Source organism: Homarus americanus, unplaced genomic scaffold (genome assembly GCF_018991925.1).
Source record: "Homarus americanus isolate GMGI-L3 unplaced genomic scaffold, GMGI_Hamer_2.0 scaffold33468, whole genome shotgun sequence".
Lineage (NCBI taxonomy): Eukaryota > Metazoa > Arthropoda > Malacostraca > Decapoda > Nephropidae > Homarus > Homarus americanus.
Genome location: NW_024714177.1, coordinates 2,078,279 through 2,096,472, shown reverse-complemented (window position 1 = coordinate 2,096,472; position 18,194 = coordinate 2,078,279). Strand labels below are relative to the sequence as shown.

Below are 18,194 nucleotides of genomic sequence, written 5' to 3'. Positions count from 1 at the left end.
GATCTTTCATTACCTTTGGATAGAGTAATGATAAATTCTTTTATACAATACACCTTAGCAGTTAAATTGATAAAGTGTGGATTGTAGGTCCTGCTGGTAAAACGTTTTTCTGATGTGTTCACAATTATATATTCTTTGTATTTTCAATTAAACTGTTTACATTTTGTCTGCTACTAACCTAGGAGAGCCTCTGCAAAATCTCTTGTGGATAGTAAAAATAACCATGTCAGTTATTTCATCCCATTATTATCTGTAAACTCCTTCTTTTAATTTTTTACAAATCCTGGACTTCCTTCAACTTATTATGTTGGTGTTTAAGATTATAGAATTGCTTATAAAATAAAATAATTAAATGAAACATGTAAATGGAGAGGTAATCCAATTTGTCTGGGGATGGAAGAATACACCGAGGTGAAAATTGTGAGGGTAAGGTGCCTCCTGGCCTGAGCCACATTGAAAGTGAAGATGGTGTGTGTTGATATAGAAGATAATAAGTAAAGAGACATTCTTTCATCCTCTTCAGTTGCTTAGCTTATACTACAAATAGGCAAGGGGTGATTTCATATTAGTTTATCAGCACCACAAAGGACATTACTTAAGTCATGTCCACAAAACAATCTATTGGTAGGCCACTCCACTTGGTCACAGCCTCAAGAACAGAAAAGTTAACTTCTTTGGAGTAAGAATTGTGAACTCTTGAAATAAGATGCCAGAGTGTGTTCTGACAGCACTGAGTATGAACTCATTTAAGACCAAACTTGACCGAATCTATTCATGCCCAGTACAGTCAACCCTCGCTTTACGCGGTCCCACCTTACTCATTTCCACGTTTTTGCGGTACCCTGCCGAACACGGAATGCTCACTTTCCGCGATGTGTACCCTTTTACGCTGAGAGCGGCGCAAGTATGGTGCACACAAGGTTGCCCAGTCATCAAAACATCACCGAGTTCTTCACCCGCCACCCACCACAGCCGGCCCAAGTCAGTGATAGTGAGGATATGGACTTTGAGGGGTTTGACAAAGAGGCCCTGCAAGCCTCTGTGGTGGATAGTAATGCAATTGATACAAGTGATACAGGTGAGGGCCAATAATCTGCCCTCTGCCTCGGAACCAACCCCCCACCCCCGTGTGCCCAGCCATCTTTTCTACTAATGTAAGTGTTAAAAAACCTAATATTATTGATATTTCTCTTAATTATTAATTGTGTGTGCATACCATCATAAAATTAAGAAGTTATTTTTACTACAACGTAGGTATAGTGTCTGAAAAAGTGGAGTTTGGGGGTCGGCCCGGTCTCTATTTCAATTAATCCCATATGTTATGTTGTTCACTTTACGCGTTTCTCACTTTACGCGGGCCGCCGTGGGTTCAATTGACCCCATAAAGTAAGGGTTCACTACTTGCCAACAATGCATAACAGAAATTATCTGCTGCTTGACCGGCTAGTGAGCTGACCAGTGGCAAAGAGGATTTGTAAGTACAATACAGTATTATTGTTATATTGTATACTAGTTGGGGTGCCTGGTGTTGCTAGCTTCCTTTGGGAGAAATGACCTCACATGGGAACTTTTGTGGGAGGACATTTCCATCATGAAATCTATGGGACTTTTTTGTGGGCATTTGACTTTTTGTGGGAATTTTATCTCACGTGGGAAAACAGCCCACAGGAGAATGAAAGTACCCAAATATTTCATCTTTTGCATTGGCTTTATTTTCCCTTCTCTTTTCTAATGTAGTTCTCGGGCCATTGCGAGAAGAAGGTAAATCAGGCAACTAAATTATTATGTCTTATAAGAAGGTCTTTCAGATATCTAGACGGTCCATCCCTCGTGATGACCTTCAAGAGTGAAGTGCTTCCTCATCTGGAGTACTGTCACTCCGTCTGGTTCCCAAGATATGCTAGGGACTGTCAGTTGATTGAAAATGTCCAAAGGAGGGCCACCAGACTGGTGCCTGTACTGCGGCACCTCAGCTACCCCAAGATTTTAGAGCCCCTGAAATTGCCTAGCTTATACTACAGACGGGCAAGGGGAGATCTAATTGAGGTGTACAAGCATCTCAGTCGAGTGCCCTTACCTGGAGTTGGAGGACGCTCGCCCCACAAGGGGTCACAGCTCAAAGTTGAAGAAGCTGCAAGCCCAGAAAACTGTGAGGGGTAACTTTTTTGGAGTGAAAGCTATGAACTCTTGGAACAACCTGCCAGAGAGTGTTGTGACGGCACCAAGCGTGAGCTCTTTCAAGACCAGGTTCAGATACATTCAGGAGCGGATGCATGCCCAGTACTTGCCAACAGTGCGATTCAGACGTAACCGATCACCCAAGTGGTTAACGAGCCGATCACTGGTTAAGAGGATAAAAGTAAAAAGTATATTTTCTCAGATGAATGTGGTTCACTCTAAATTGAGGAATCGCTTTAGTGTGCGATCAGTTGAGGCAATAGTTCAGATCAGGTATAGGTTTTCACTTCAGGGAATATCATGTGTGAATTTCACATCCTCAGAAGATATGCTGAAAAATTTTGCTGCTACGGGAAGTGTTCAAATTAAAGGAGAAAATAATAGCAATGATAGCCAGTAAATTGTCACTTGAACTGGAAGCAGAGTAGAGTAGTTTGTTTACCCAGAACCCCAAGGTATAGAGATGTATAACCTCTACTGATTTACTGTAAGACTGAACTGATTCCTCATAACCCTAACGGTTATACTATTATTAAAACTTTTATTGATCCCACAGCATGCAGCCATAACCTAATCCCCATTCTTCTTAAAACTTAATGCTTTGTTTGAAAGAAGGATACTACAGGTACATTATTTTTTTATGCCACTTTAAGCTGTTACTGAAGCATGCTACAACTTATTACATTTAGCTTTCATAGCATTTGGTAGTTTGAATTTCGTCTTCCAGCAATTAATTTACATTATTTTTGCATCTTTTGATAATAAATTTGAAATACCTTAATTTCGCTTATGTCTTATTTCAACATTATTTGTGTAAAAGTATTGTGGGAATATATGTGGGATTTTATACATTTTTGTGGGGAAAACCTCGGTCATGTTGGAGTGGGTGAATTGGCAACACTGAGTCAAGTCAGCTGGAGAGTTACTACAAGTTGTCAAGTGTCAGCTGTACCTTGTGGTGTAGTGGACGCCTCAGTCTACAAACGAAGGACCTTTTACAGCTAGGTAATATCTTAACATTTGGACGGACTATTTATAAGTTAAATATAAGAACAATGTCCTTGAGTAAACTACGCATGACTTGGGCCTCCTAGTCCAGTGTTTACTAAACGGAAAAGTATAATTTTTCACCAGCTTTCACAAACTTAATACCAAACATACTGCAGAAGATGATAATGTTAAGACTTGTTTTAGGAGTCCTGTTATTATTTGGGCAAAGCAATGAGAGAAAATTATACAATAGGTGAAAACGAGAATATTGGAGAGTCAGCTGTGAAAAATTGTCCTATAAACCAGGAAGTTGTGGGCATAAACCAGTAACACTTTGTCATTCTTACACACCTAAGTTAGCTATTTTAAGGACTTGAATATAGAAATGTTTAACCTTAGTTTGAGCCCACTGCAGGGGGTATCCATCCCTGACAGCTTGTTTAGGTTATGTCTGGTGAGGTCACTTTGGCAATTCGCTAACTCCAGATCATAATATGGGATTGCAGGATCAGTCCCTCATTTTTTAAACACTTTTAGCTTATATTGGTGATAATGGTGAATGTGACCTAGCAGTTATGTTTTCACTTTAGGCTATGAGAAGATGAGTCGTGCAGAGAATGAAGCCTATTGGGGGTCTACAGACACAGCTCCTTCAGCCCTCGACAACTTTTTTGATGAAGATGTAAGTGTTGCTAAATAAGTAGTGTTGGTTAATGTTGACGACTAACCCGCTGACGCATTACTTTTAGTGATGTGTATTTTACCATATTTTCTTGTTAGTTCTGATATGATAATCATTTCTTGTGCAAATGCTTCCTTTGGTAGATAATGAGGTGCCTAGGTGCACACTTCTTTGTCTTTCTCGGCGGTGATGCGGAGGTAATGCCGTATCCCAGATACAAACAGCCAATCATATTGACGTATTTCAAAACACTCCGCCGCTGGTGCCCGATGGACGCCTATTCTTAGTTTATGCTTATGAGCCGTTTGGTTTAGGCAGCTGCTCTCATGTAAAAAAAAAAATTAAATAAAAAACGTAAAATAACACCATATTATAGTAAGCTCTTTCTGTTTAATATACTGGGGGTTCCGGAGAGCGAACCCCACGGCTAGGAAGTTAGGTAAAGTTAGGTAGGTTTCTTTGGTTAGGTTGGTTGAGGCTTTCTAACAATGCTTCTGCCGTTTGTTTTTCTTATCAACTAAGGTTAGGTTGAGTTTAATTTAAAAATAACCACTTTTTAACACATTTGCACAAACTACGAGTGTCCACTGTAAAACACAGTGAAATTGCAGCTTTTTGAAAATAATTTTCTATGACAAATCGGCGGCGGGTCAGTCATCAATAATTTCCATAGATTTATTAGAGGCTACGAAGAAAAGTATGTGGAAGTGTAATAAATTAGGATGTGGAAAAGCTAACCAAACCTAACATAACATACAGTAACTTAACCTAATCTACTGAAGTAATACTTGACGAGAGTGGTCCAACCTTACCAGCTATCTAATTAAATTTCTCTATTAAAGATAAAGGTGTCCTTACCTTGTGAAACATACAAAAAGTGCATGAAGAATGCATTTTGCGAGATATTGGTTTTGACGTGCAAAATGTGATGAGCTGTGTGGTACACCTCACTAGTTTTCACAGTGGGAGATTGGAGTGCTGTGGCTGGGTATACAGCCCAGTTGCAATCTGTGAATTACCATAACAATGAATACAGAACCCATAAATACGAAGGGTCTCTTGTGTAGTATATATTGAGGACTAGAAATTGAAGCATAGTTAAGTACTGGTATCGTTTAATGTTTTACAATTTCAGAGTAATGTCAGTTGGACAGGTTATGCAGGAGGTTACCTGAGTCAATCCTCCAAGACAGCCCCCTGCAATGGTTCGGGTAATGCAGTTTCTCATGGAGGACAACCTGTCCCCAGCTGCACCAGTATTACTGACAATATCACTATACATTCTGTGACAGACAGGGCAGTTGGTAAGTTAAGTACAGCATTGTTCTCATATAAACCTGTGCATTATATTGGAATCTATGGATGACTAATGATTCATAGGGCTTTCTAATTCCTTATGACATAGCTTCCTCATCAGCTTTGTATACAGTGAAATGTGTTGTGACATATTGTACACTTCCAACCAAAAGTGAATCATAAAGTTTTTAAAGAAGTGGGTCCTCTTGTAAGTTGGTTCATTACTTATAAGGTAGAAGAGTTGATCAAATGTGGTCAGGGAACCCCACATTCTTGGTGACATTCACTTTCTTCCCCAACCAGAAGATGGGATTCCATTTCTATTCTGCTCTTGGTTCTCTCACCCTTTTCAGTCTCCTCCAGAACAGCTTCTTGTTCTGTTTATAACCTTGTGATAAACTTTCTCCCCAAGTTTCATCTACTAAGTATTTGTATTCTTTCCGTATTATTTTGAAAACAAGAAGGTTTAAACATTCATTGTTGTATTCCTTGATATTTTACAATGAAGGTGTTGCCAATGATGATTAGTGGTACAGTGCTGGTTCTTTATGTCATTTAGTTTTAAATCTTATTCAAGTGCTGCAAAGGGCACATAATAAAATTTTGTATCCCAATCCTTTTGTGTGCAGTTGACATTCCGGGCACAGGAAATAATAGTGAGAAGTTGTCTAAAGGTGTTGGCAAGGCTATTGGTGAAAAATTGGATTCTTGGAAACCGCCTTCAGTTTCTATTAAGTGGAACTCTTCACAAGGTAATGTTGCATTCATCTTTTTATATAGTATATTGTTTTTTACTGTTAGATTAATGTAATGCAGTATTGTATTGTACAGTATACTTAAAACAATATTGTACTGTAATTCAGTTTATGGATTAACATAATTGAAGGACTTGTTATTGTTATGCTTGTCCTGTTATGGTTTGGGCATTGATCTCTTTTCTCTTAATAACCTGTATCTTGGTTTTAACTTTATGGCTGATGCCCTTAACTAGTTTGGAAGTTCTGATACAATATTTTTAAAATTGGAAATCATAATTCCCTCTTAATAAAAGCCCCCTGCAATGATTTTGTAAGGTAATGATAGTGGTGGTACAGTACAGTACGTACTAAAATACAGTATAGTTGACATATGAAATGTCACGATTTTCATTTCTAGTTACTGACTTTGACCATTCTGTGAAATAAGTATTTGTTTACTGTAGTTGTGTTGATTTTAATCTTGTACAGTATTATTTTGCTGTTATTTCAGGACAGGGAAATGGATATTGTGTGCAGTGTTCTGCAAAAGACAATGAAATTTCTCAGCTAAAGAAAAGACTGGAAGTAAGTCATTCTTTTACCAATCTATTTATATGTGCAGTACAGTATGCATGTAATAGCTCTCTATGATCCAGGCAGGTCAGAAAATGGGGCCGAGTTTCACCTTACCTTCAGATTCCAGTTACACCTTCAGCTGTTTGGATCTGTTTTTGGCAGATTAATGCATTCTTTATGCATTTTATAACCTCCCTCTATCTAGTGAAGATGTGCCCTAGTTTAGTTAGATACACCAAAGTACATGGGATTCAAATGAACAAGCTGTAGAGTCAAGACTTTGATCTTTCATCATTGCTCTTAGACTAAACCACCAGATGTGTAGTACAGTACAGTACTGTACAGTACATATTTGCTTAGTTGGAAAGGCATTCATTGCTTTTAGTAATATTTTATTTAATAGGATAATGTATTTGCTGTCAGTCAGTTTATGCTTATTGCTAATACACATATTAATATGGATTTTACTCTATGTACCAAAAGATTTTTCATTTAAATTTTTAAATGTACAGTACTATACACTCGCTCCAAAAAGTATCTTTACGGAGGAGTCCAATGACTCCTGTTGTCTTGGTAGGGTTGTCGAAATACTTGGTCCGCTGTATGCAGTACTGTTTTCTGTACAATGTTTTGATAATACAGTACAGTACAGTAATTACTAATGGTGAATAATTATATTTTCTGTTTTCAGAATTCTTATTCAAGATACAACCTCACGTTACCACCAGATGATACTGTCACCCGAATACTCTTAGGTCAGCCATACTCTCTAGAGTGTTATCGTAGTCATGAAGATAAACTTGCTTTGCTTGATGCTGCTTTGAATACCATGGATGGAAGTGCAATATTAGCAACAGTGTTACACATGAAAAACACTGTCAAAAAGAGTCTATTTATAAAGGTAAGTGGCTAAACATTGATAATCCATTTTAGACTTCAAACACAATTGATATTTTTGCCAACTAGGGATAACTATTTTGATAACTAGAACTAAATAAAAATTACATGTGGTCTTCGCTTTATGCAGGGGTTGTGTTAAAAAAAGATTCACATACCGGTAATGCAATTTTGCATAAGGAGACATTTACATGCAGTCTAACACTATTTTATAAAAATCCAATGAAAAATACCCTTATAAAATGGAACAGTTATTACAATAAATGAAATGGGTATTTTCTTGAATACTCATCATCAACAGGGACTTTTAACCAGTTAAAATTTGCTGTTTTCCTTTGGAACTTGTCCTTAATATACATTCCAAGGATTCTCCATTTATTCTGGCTAGAGACTTCTTATTCTTGCTGTTATTTTTAAAGAAAGAGATGTTAAATGCAGTATTGGGTCACTTATTTTGTTGACACACTTTGTAAGCTCTCCCCATAACCAAATTCATGATCAAGTACAAAGGCACCACCTCCTGCTTCAGCTCCCATCATTATACAGTATCTAATTTTGTGTGTAATGTTGAAGTACAGTACATTAGTCCTCTTTCACTTCATCGATGGATAAATAGAGGAGTTAGAAGATACACTAAAAGGTCACTTACATGACATTGAGAGTAGTAGAGGTCCACATACAGCAGAGGACACTGCAATACTGTGGGAGGGAGCAAGTGGGCTGCCTTGCTTGGCTACTCACTCACTGCTACACCCACTCCTACAAGGCCTCATCAACCCTACTTGCTGCTCCATCTGTTTTCACAAAGATCTCACAATGCCCACCTGCTTAGTTGAATCCACACATCCCTACGCTGATTGTACGAGTTTCACATATACAACCAAACCAGTCACACAATTGTGCATTTTTTCACATGGTGGGGGAGAGGTAATGATGCTGACCTGCATACAACAGTCACCAGATTTTGTGTGAATGACCAGTAAATGACACCTAGACGTAAATCCTCAGGTTAGCTTCATTGTCTTCAGAGAACTCTTGTTTTGTGAAAGTTATTACTGTATACTGTATACCATATTTTTCTTATCCTTAGGAAATGCAAGAAAGACCACATGCAACTCAGCTCTATGTCACTTATCTAAAGAAACGCCACAACTATGCAGAAGCCATCGACTTTCTCAGGTAATTTTTTTTCTGGCTTAAATTTTATGTATTATAGAAAATATAGAAATCAAATTTCTATATGCCTGTTTCATGTACTTTTCTTACAGTTAAAATAGAATGGTATGTGTCATTTCTATCATAAAAAGTAAAACAATATCATTTTGCCAAATTGAAATCATTTAAGGTCTTCATTAAGTTGGTTGTTCAAGCTGAGTAATGGGTGTTGCTTAAATCTTATACTGTACTGTATACTTAGACCATCTGCTAAACTGATGAACATAAATGAGGGGTTGTTCCTGTATGTCTGTTCTGTGGGTAAGGGAATAGAAGCAGCAAGACTGATGTAAGTGTAGAGCCAAGTTAGGACTCTAACCATATTTTCTGTGATCTAACTACAGGGAATGATTCCTCCAGGTAAAACCATCATACTGTAGTGGCCTTTATGTTGTGAATGTTAATATCCATATTATTTGGAGACTTTTTCCTTTTAGAATTTAGAAATGATATGTGTTGGAAACATATCTACAGTTTTTAGTATAGCTGCTTTGACCGTTTTATGATAAGGTGATCATAACATTATTTCAAGTCAAATCCCATTTCTATCAATAATTCCAAGTGTTGACTATATTACTTTTGTTATTGTTGATTGTGCAATAATGGTAACTAGCTTTGGGTAATGTTTATACTTCAATTTATGGATAAAGTTGTTTCTAAAAAAATTTAGACTTATTATAATCAGATTTAAATGCTATACTCGATTTTGATCATGGATCTTGCATATTACAGGTTGCTTGGGAAGCCTGATGATGCCGCTGTAAGTATCACATGTACCGTACTGAGATACTGTACTGCACATTATGTCGTCTCTTGATTGACCAGACACATGTATGATATTTATAATTTTATTCTGTTATACAGTACTGTACACAGGTTATCTATTGTACACCCACATTGCTTTATTATATAATGCGTAATTGTTTACCAAACATTACAGATCCTTGCATACGAATTTGCCCTGACCAGCAGAGCTCCTGAAGTTAAAGTGAAAAACATGAGAAAGACTCTTGACAACAGCTTCACAGATCCTAATCTCTCTTATGAGGCCAAAATAGTGAAGGAAAACATAAAACTGCTAGGTAGGTGTTTATGTGTTTCTTTTGTTGTAGTAAAAAGGATGTACAGTATTAGCCTCAGTTAGACTCTCTAGTTCACACACCTTTGGAACCAACTGTCTGGCAAACATATGAGCTTTGTGAACTAGTAAATGACTTATAACATGAGTGCAGTGAACCTTAGGACCATGAGCCCAAAGTATGAGGTATGTATAATATATAAGTTTGGACCCAAGACCAGAGATACAGACTAGCAGATACATAAAAGATACAACTGACCTTAAATAGCCTAAATTAAACACAAATACTGTGCTGTGTTAAAATTAAATTCGTTTGTGCAGGTCATCATAAAGGCTGCAGGTTGGTGGGTCAAACTCATGTAGCATGTTACTACACTGTACAGTTACTTGGTTTGGTAGGACACCACACATCTAAGTTCCACTACTTGTTAGTTGTATGTGAGAGAAATGCAATTACAATTAAAAAAACTCCTTGGAATGCAAGTTCTTACATCTTGATAACTAAATTAAGGTTATTTCAATCTTGACATAACTTGGTGTATTGCAAGTGACAGTGAAGGAACTCAAGTTCCAAGCATCAGCACACCACTCAAACATCAGTGTTGTGTGATTTATAACAAAATAAAAATAATAATAATACCCTGTAATGATACTTGTAATAATGATGTGATATACTTATGGGAGAGGAAATTAAAAACAAAAAATCTTCAAAAATCTATATTTAAGTACAGGTACATTATTTACAAGTACTGTACCAACATGGAATAAAAGCATTTGATAAACAAATTTAAGAAAAAGTAAATATTTCCTGGGTGCATTTCTAAAAGCATCTTCACTTGAGCATTACAGTAATAGGAGATGTTCACAATAGAGCTACTAATACAAATGTATTAAAATAATTTTATATTATCATTTTGTTTCTTTTTAGAAAGACAAATGGCCATAGATGAAACAGATCATAATGATCTCACGAACCCTATGCTCACCAAGTACCCTCGTGCTGCTAACATCGTAGACAAATCTCTCCTCACCACTCTTTACTACTGTTGTATGTATCATTGGGATTCTGTGGAGTCGCATGCTGGGAGTCCGATGGCCTTGAGAAAAGCCCACAGCTTCACTGATCATCAGGTCTTGTGGACAATACTGCGAGGGCGAGCAAGAGTGAATCATTGGCCTTTGCCTAATGAACTAGATTCCTGGTTGGGTAGTAAGGTAAGATAAAAATAAATTCTTGTACAACATATCATTGAATGGAGTAATTAAATTGGAGTTGAGAATCACATGTTTTCCCTTAAGTGAAAAGCAATCATTGATATAACTCTCTCATGCATATATGATAAGTTGAAGACCTTCAACTTGTCATCCTAACAGTGAAATTTAAAATTCTTTCTGTGACACAGTTATAAAGGTATTTATGACCATTATGGAGAATAATAATTTGATATTGCTTATCTGCTCTTTTTTGATAAATCTTGAATATTTCTTTGTGATATTAATGCCATGATAAAGGAACAAATAATTCACTAGTTGGTATAAAATTGTAGGAATATCTTACTCTGACAATAGTTTCATTAGTAGATACTTATCTATTGAGTCACTGGAGAAGGGAACCTGTCACCAAAAAAATGAAGGCCTCTATTAATTGTGTCAACTTGTGGTTATGGAAGACTTGTGTACCAGTTACTTGGTATTTTGTTGGTTGAGGAGCAAGGTTAAGTAATATATATATATATATATAGTGTTGGCCTACACGTATCTATTATTTCTGGTGTGTTTATTGCAGGGTCTCCTAGGAGCACTAGGGTCAATAACCTCAGCATTCAGTGGTGCAGGGAAAGCGATCTCTACTCTCAAGTCAACTCTTCCTATTGAGCAGGTGGTGCACACATTGTCAGCAAGTGGAGCTCCAGCAAATGTAAATATCTCTGTGTATATTCTCATTAGGGTTCTTAACATTAATTTTTCAACTTATATCATTAATTCTACAAATAATTAGAACACAATATAAATATACAAATGTGTTATTTGGCTTCATGGAGAAATAACTAGGATGTTTTCATGTAATTTACATAATTTGCTTTAATACTGTCTTATCTCTGTTATGATTCTTGTAAAAATATAAAGAATAGAAAACTAAAATATTTTATATAAATTCGATCGTTTTCATTTCATAATGACGAAGGTATTGGCGGTATACTTAGCTCTGATAGACTCCATAGACACTCGTCTCAAGTTGGCCATGAACTACAAGTGTCACCAAGGTGTCATTGATGTAAGTTATGCCTGTTAGTATGGTGTATATCTACACTGCTGCTTCTTTGGTATAAATAGGATGGACCTTGTAGTCTTGTCAAGTTAGAAAAGTCATCACATATCTGCTTACAATAATTTGTGGCTATTCCTATCTTGATCACATTCTCCCACAGTAATATAGTAGTTCCTACCCTGAAGCTTCATATGTTCTTGAGAAAATTACTGGTCCAGATATGAATTTGTTTTGGACTGGGTGTAAAAGCTGCTTACGGAATGAATATTGTGTCCTGCAGCTTATTGCATGTTTACTAGGCAATGACGGACTTTGTTTGAGAGCATTTAATGGTGGTATATTTGTTATTCTTTTGTCAGAAAATGGGATTTGATGCTTCAGTCCACCATTTTTAGTTCAGAAGTATATTTACCTTCATTACTGACAACTGATTTTATGTCTTTCTATGCTGCAGGCTTACATATCTCAGAAGGACAGAGATGCTCTAGAGAAATACATGCATGAGATACCTGCCGGCTCTCCAGAGTATCTAAAAGCTGAGAATGCATTAAAAGTAAGTCAATAGGAATATTTGGTATGAAACATGCAATAATTGAGTGAAAGACCATAAAAATAGTGAAAGACAGGCAAATCATCAAAGCTGTAAAGAGAGATATGAGGAGAAAATGTGAATTCTATGGATTTATTATGTTAATTGGAAGAAATCAGGTACAGGTATGTTCCTGGGTTCTTCCCAAGTAGGATCCCAATATGAAGGTGAAGGGTAACCAAATTAATGTATTGCTTATACAGTATTTGATTTCTATAGCCCAGTCAAAATTGAGCTTTGCAATCATGCTCACACATTGCTTCCTGTTGAGAAAATGTTGACTTCCCTTCATCCTTTCTGCGTATTTTATTCTTATACTTACCGTCTCTTTCAGAGTGCCAAGTGGAAAAACTAATGCCAGGAAATATTTCAAGTGAATTTTCGCCATATAATGATAAAAATTCATGTTTGTATCATGAAGTGTCTTTTCTATCATGTTTTAATGTTTTAAAGAAATGTGTCTCTCTCTCTCTCCATTCCAACACTTTGATAGAGGAGACACTCAGTATTCATGGTTTCACCATTTACAAGTATCTCAGGGATGTAACCCCCACAAATACTGAAGGTCTTTTCTACCAGACAAATATTCAGAAGATATTAATATACCTGTAGTTCATTGTTGATTTTTATAATGAGGTAAACATATAAGATTTTCCTAAATCTAAACTTGACGTTCTTACATTAGCACAAAATTGTCTTTGTATATATTCAATGTATTGCTATATTTTGACTTGCTGTATGAATAAAATTGAATGTCTTAGTACTTTCAATACAATAAATGCTCAATTTCTATTGGTGTTGTGTTCCTGGAATCCACAAAAATTTAACTTAATATCATATTGGAAAAATGGGATGCATTTTGAGACTCCTATCTTGGCTATCAATACTGTACAGTATATTGTTAGCATTTACAGCATTCTTGTACAGTTCTCATGTGCACTTGTCTTATTTTCACTTATATATTGTATTCCCATGTACAGATATTTGTAGTTATATCATTATCACTCGGTAAAAGTTGAAATGATAAGAGGCTTTAAGAAGGGCCAAAAGCATTAACTCACCTCAATGTATTTACCTACTTAAGTCAATCATGGCAAGAAAGGACCCATCACCACACACTGTTGCAAGCTTCACTGCTTATAAATTTGTACAAAAATACATTATTTTGGAATAATCTTTTCCTCAATTAGTTAGAAAAAATGCTGAGAAAGACGGAGATGTTGATGCTTATTACCAATACATTTACAAGTGCTGAGAACCTAGAAATTGATTCTAGAATTTGTAACTTCCACATCTTTTACTCAAGACCTCTTTGGTTTTGAAATTCTATAGTCCAGATTATAATATCTCATGTTAAGCCATTGAAATCTTTCCCTAAGGCCAAAAGTGGCTGGAATTTACATTTAGAGTGTACTGAACATTCTTAGAGCAGAAGTTTGTTAGTGAAAGCTTCCATTTCAGAGAAGAGTTTGTACTAAAGTAATTCTGTAATAAAAAGCTCCTAGAGTAAAAATGAGGCATTAATAAATTCTGCATTGGTTAGTTACCACACCATGTAGATAATGTTTTTGGCAGCTGTTCAGTGTTCTTCATGTCTAGTTGAATAAATCTTTAAAGTCATCTGAAAATGTTGTATGAAATATATGAAATACTCCCAACAAAAACAAAACAAAACTACAATTGAGTGGTGGCATCTATCTCCCAAAGTCAAGAGTGGGCAGCACTTTTGCCAATATGATAATTCTCTCACCAGGTCGGGAGACTTATCACTCCTCTCCTAACAGTTTATGTTCAGCAACTTGAAAAAATTTATATTATTTTTGTAAATTCATAATTTTTTTTGCTTCTATTGCTTTATTGTTTGGAATTATATGATTTCCTGGCAATTATGAAGATTTGCAATATTTTTCAATTTGGTTTGACAACTTTTAGAATGAGAGGCACCAGCTACCATGCTTGCCTTTGTGTCTGTTGTGAAGCTAACTGTACTATTCATTGTCCTTTATTATTGTGCTTCATATCCCTGTACTGTACTGTTGTTCTCCTGCATATTATTATGTATCTGTAATGTATTAGATAAACACAGAAGAAAGAAGGGTAGTGTGGTGTGGTAAGTTTAGGATATCATTGAGGCGTCAGACAACTACCCTGTGTTCCCATAGCCAGTCAGACTAGACACACCCACACCTGTCCTTTCTGTCTCATTTTTAATGCAGAGCAAATGAAAATTTTCATTATTCTTTGTACCTGTAGTTATACTTTACATTAAGCTGAAGGGTATCCAAAGAACCTGGAATCAGTGGGAATTTGTTTTACATTAACAAATTTCTAAAAACAATCTCTTGATATTCTTACAGAGATGATCAGATGGTCTAGATCCCTGATTTATATCCTTTGATTCTTGTCATTTTGGACACCCTGTATAATAAAATAAGTTGCAGGTCTATTAGAAATATGTTTTTCCCTCATTATCCTCTGTGGTACAGAAATTTTACTAGGAAAATTATGTTATCTGTGCATACTGCATTAAGTTTTAAAGCCTAAAGCCATCTCAGGTAACTCCATTTACCGTCCAAATTTCGCAGGGGTTGACAACCCTGGGTGAGAAACTATGATGTGTTTGACTGGTGCTAGATAAGCATCTGTTTAGCTAACTAATCCAGAAAATGAATACCTGAATCACTTATTCATAGGAATGTTTAGCGAACTAATCCAGAAAATAAATCCCTGATTCAGTTACCGGTATTCATTTCCTATCACTACCCGTAGGCCCAAAGCAGTTCATTTGGTAACCACAGCTTACCCAAAGGTCATAGGTTTAGGACATTTAAAACTTACAACTAGGAATGCTTTGAAATCATCATGTGTTTAACCATAACCCCTGAACAAGGATCAGCCCATTGTAGAGTCTACTTTGGCTAACCCACATGAGTGGAAAGTGGCTGCAAATGGTGATGATGATAATGAGTCTAACTCCAAGACAGTTACTCACCCCTCTGATCATGGTTGAAGGTAAGTGCTGCTCCATTATTATTTACATTTGCTCTTGCATTTTGTTTGGGCCACAGTCAAAGGGTATTTGCATAGTTAGTATTGTTGTTTTGTGACATTACAAGATTGTTTATTGGCTAGCAAATTCAGTTTAGGATTCGTCAGCATATGTTCGTAACTCGGAATAATGCTGCCCCAGCAATTTGTTCCTTAGTTTAGCAGTGACAAAATCTTAGTTTTCTGCTGATCCTGTTACTTACTCCATTCACATGTTTTTCTTGATTCATCTCATTATGGAAGACAGTGGTCTGCCTATTGCAAGTTCAGTCTTGTCTGCAAGCTTCAAATTCACCAGCTAGTTTTTATAATTACAGATTTTTAGGGTTCTGTTTGACATTACCATATAGTACAGGTGGTATATTGTACAGACAGTACAGTATTTAACACATATTTGTTTGATGAAAGTTTAACAAGGGCATCAATTCTCAAATGTTCACAGAAGCATATGTGAGAGTGGATCCACAACAGCTTAATCCACATGCCCCTCATTAGTATGGCATACATATTTGTATCTGACAACAAAGAAGAGTGTATGGCACTCGTAGTGTATGGTGGTTAGTGTTTAGTGTGTGATAGTGTGTGTGTATATACAGTAGTGTGGTAGTGTGTATGTGATGGTATGATTGTGTGTGTATGTTATTGAACATTTATAGAATGTAACCGAAATAAATAGGCTTACATTGATGTGTCAATGTTAAGAGACGTTAAGCAAAACCTACATTCAAAAACTGATGTGCATGTGCTTGTCAGGTTCACAGTTTGAGCAATTATTAACAAAAATATATTGCTACGACTATGGACTTTTCAATTATCCTTTATATATGGCAGGGTAACGAAACCCTCATTAACAACCTAACCTAACCCCCAGGTAGTGTTAAGATGGTTAATTTTCAGGTGAAACAATAATCTAACTAATTCAGTTAGAATTGGGGTGGTTAATTTTCAGGTTATATAAGCTAGGAGCAAACAGACCAAAACTTTAATAAACGGAGTACTGCACTGTATCGTGTTAAATGTGATTCAACTTGAGATTAATGGCACGAAATCATCATCTGTACCTGTCACAAGCGGGGTACCACAGGGCAGTGTATTGGGCCCGCTGTTGTTAGTTTGTTTTATAAATGACATGCCTGACGTTGTACACTCCTCCATACAAATGTTTGCCGATGATGCCAAGTTATTTCGGGAAATCAAGAACCATGCGGACTGTGAAGAGCTGCAGAAGGATCTCTGTGAGCTCCAAGAATGGTCGAAGAAATGGCTGCTGAGATTCAATGTCATGAATTATAAGAGGATGCACCTGGGACGTACCAACGATAAGTAGGCGTATCATATGTCCCAACGGGATGAAAAAATACACTATTTGAGACTGAATGTGAGAAGGACCTAGGTGTGTATGTTGTCAATAAGCTGAAGTTCTCGGGCCATTGCAAAAAGAGAGTAAATCAGGCAAATAAATTATTGGGTCTTATAAGAAGGTCGTTCAGATATCTAGACGGTCCGTCCCTCGTAACGATCTTCAAAAGTGAAGTGCTTCCCATCAGGGGTACTGGTCCTCGAAATATGCTAGGGACTGTCAGTTGGTTGAAAATGTTCAAAGGAGGGCCACCAGACTGGTGTCTGCACTTCGGCACCTCAACTACCCTGAGAGATTGGAGCGCCTGAACTTGCCTAGCTTATACTACAGACGGGCAACGGGGGGGGGGTGGGGTACCTAATTGAGGTGTATAAGCATCTCAAGGGGCACTACTCAGTCGAGTGTCCTTACTTGGAGCTGGCGGACTTTCGCCCCACAAGGGGTCACAGCTCAAGATTGAAGAAGCCCCAAGTCCAGATAATTGTAAGGGCAAACTTTTACGTAGAGAGAGTTGTGAACTCTTGGGACAATCTACCAGAAAGTGTTGTGACGGCACTGAGTGTGAGCTCTTTCAAGACCAGACTTGACCAACACTGGAGCAGGTTCAGGTACATTCAGGAGCCGGTGCATGCCCAGTACTTGCCAACAGTGCGTAACAGAGACGTGACCAATCACCCAAGCAGCTAACGAGCCTATGATTTGGTGAAGAGGATAAAAGAAAGAGAAAAGTAACAGACATGTGACCGATCGCCCAAGCGGCTAACGAGCCGATCAATGGTGAAGAGGATAAAAGAAAAAGAACTGTGTGTAACAAAAGTGACCGACCGCCCAAACGGCTAACGGGCCGATCAGTGGCGAAGAGGATGAAAGTAAGAAAGTAACCCCCAACAAGAGAATCTAACCTTGCACCCAGCCACCCATCAAAGCAAGGAATACTGTATATAATGAGTAAATACTCTTAACTGTTAATTGCCGACCTGGAATTTTAATTAAATTAATGGTTTAGATTATTGTACTTACAAGAATTTTTTAATATGTAATATATTTAAAGATTCTTGAAATTAAAATTAATATTTCGAGAAATTATATTTCATAACATTACACTGGTTTTAGGTTTTCCTGTGAATTATTCCGTTCGTTCTTATTTGGAAATACTACTACTTGGTGATTATTCCACTCGTATCCATTTACATTATGACAGAGAAAATACAGATCTTAGGGTGTGCTGGGAGTTAGCGGAATGTGAGTAAACCTCCAGTTCCAGCGCGAGGTGGCAAGA

The 18,194-nt window shown here is 36.9% G+C and overlaps 1 protein-coding gene across 3 annotated transcripts; it reads left to right on the top strand.

Annotated features, from left to right (window-relative positions):
- The first annotated feature begins 3,044 nt into the window (after positions 1–3,044).
- Positions 3,045–14,960, top strand: LOC121876670 (spermatogenesis-defective protein 39 homolog). Of its 3 annotated transcripts, none has more exons than XM_042382014.1 (14): positions 3,045–3,183; positions 3,759–3,850; positions 4,986–5,154; positions 5,776–5,898; positions 6,395–6,468; positions 7,151–7,360; positions 8,447–8,535; positions 9,304–9,331; positions 9,512–9,653; positions 10,578–10,864; positions 11,436–11,567; positions 11,835–11,924; positions 12,373–12,471; positions 12,842–14,960. In XM_042382014.1, exons 2-14 carry the CDS (start codon positions 3,770–3,772, stop codon positions 12,860–12,862), a joined length of 1,545 nt encoding a protein of 514 aa, XP_042237948.1. In that variant the 5' UTR covers positions 3,045–3,183; positions 3,759–3,769; the 3' UTR covers positions 12,863–14,960. The 3 variants fall into 3 exon arrangements, with proteins under 3 accessions (XP_042237948.1, XP_042237958.1, XP_042237966.1); XM_042382024.1 differs by having other exon boundaries at positions 3,059–3,182; positions 3,756–3,850; XM_042382032.1 differs by having other exon boundaries at positions 3,060–3,177; positions 3,757–3,850.
- The last annotated feature ends 3,234 nt before the right edge of the window (positions 14,961–18,194 follow it).

Bases quoted from the DNA above. Each gene is read 5' to 3' on its own strand.
- LOC121876670 (XM_042382014.1), top strand. From the start codon at position 3,770: ATGAGTCGTGCAGAGAATGAAGCCTATTGGGGGTCTACAGACACAGCT. The intron at 5,899-6,394 runs GTAATGTTGCAT...CTGTTATTTCAG, and splicing joins TAAGTGGAACTCTTCACAAG to GACAGGGAAATGGATATTGT. The intron at 9,654-10,577 runs GTAGGTGTTTAT...GTTTCTTTTTAG, and splicing joins GGAAAACATAAAACTGCTAG to AAAGACAAATGGCCATAGAT.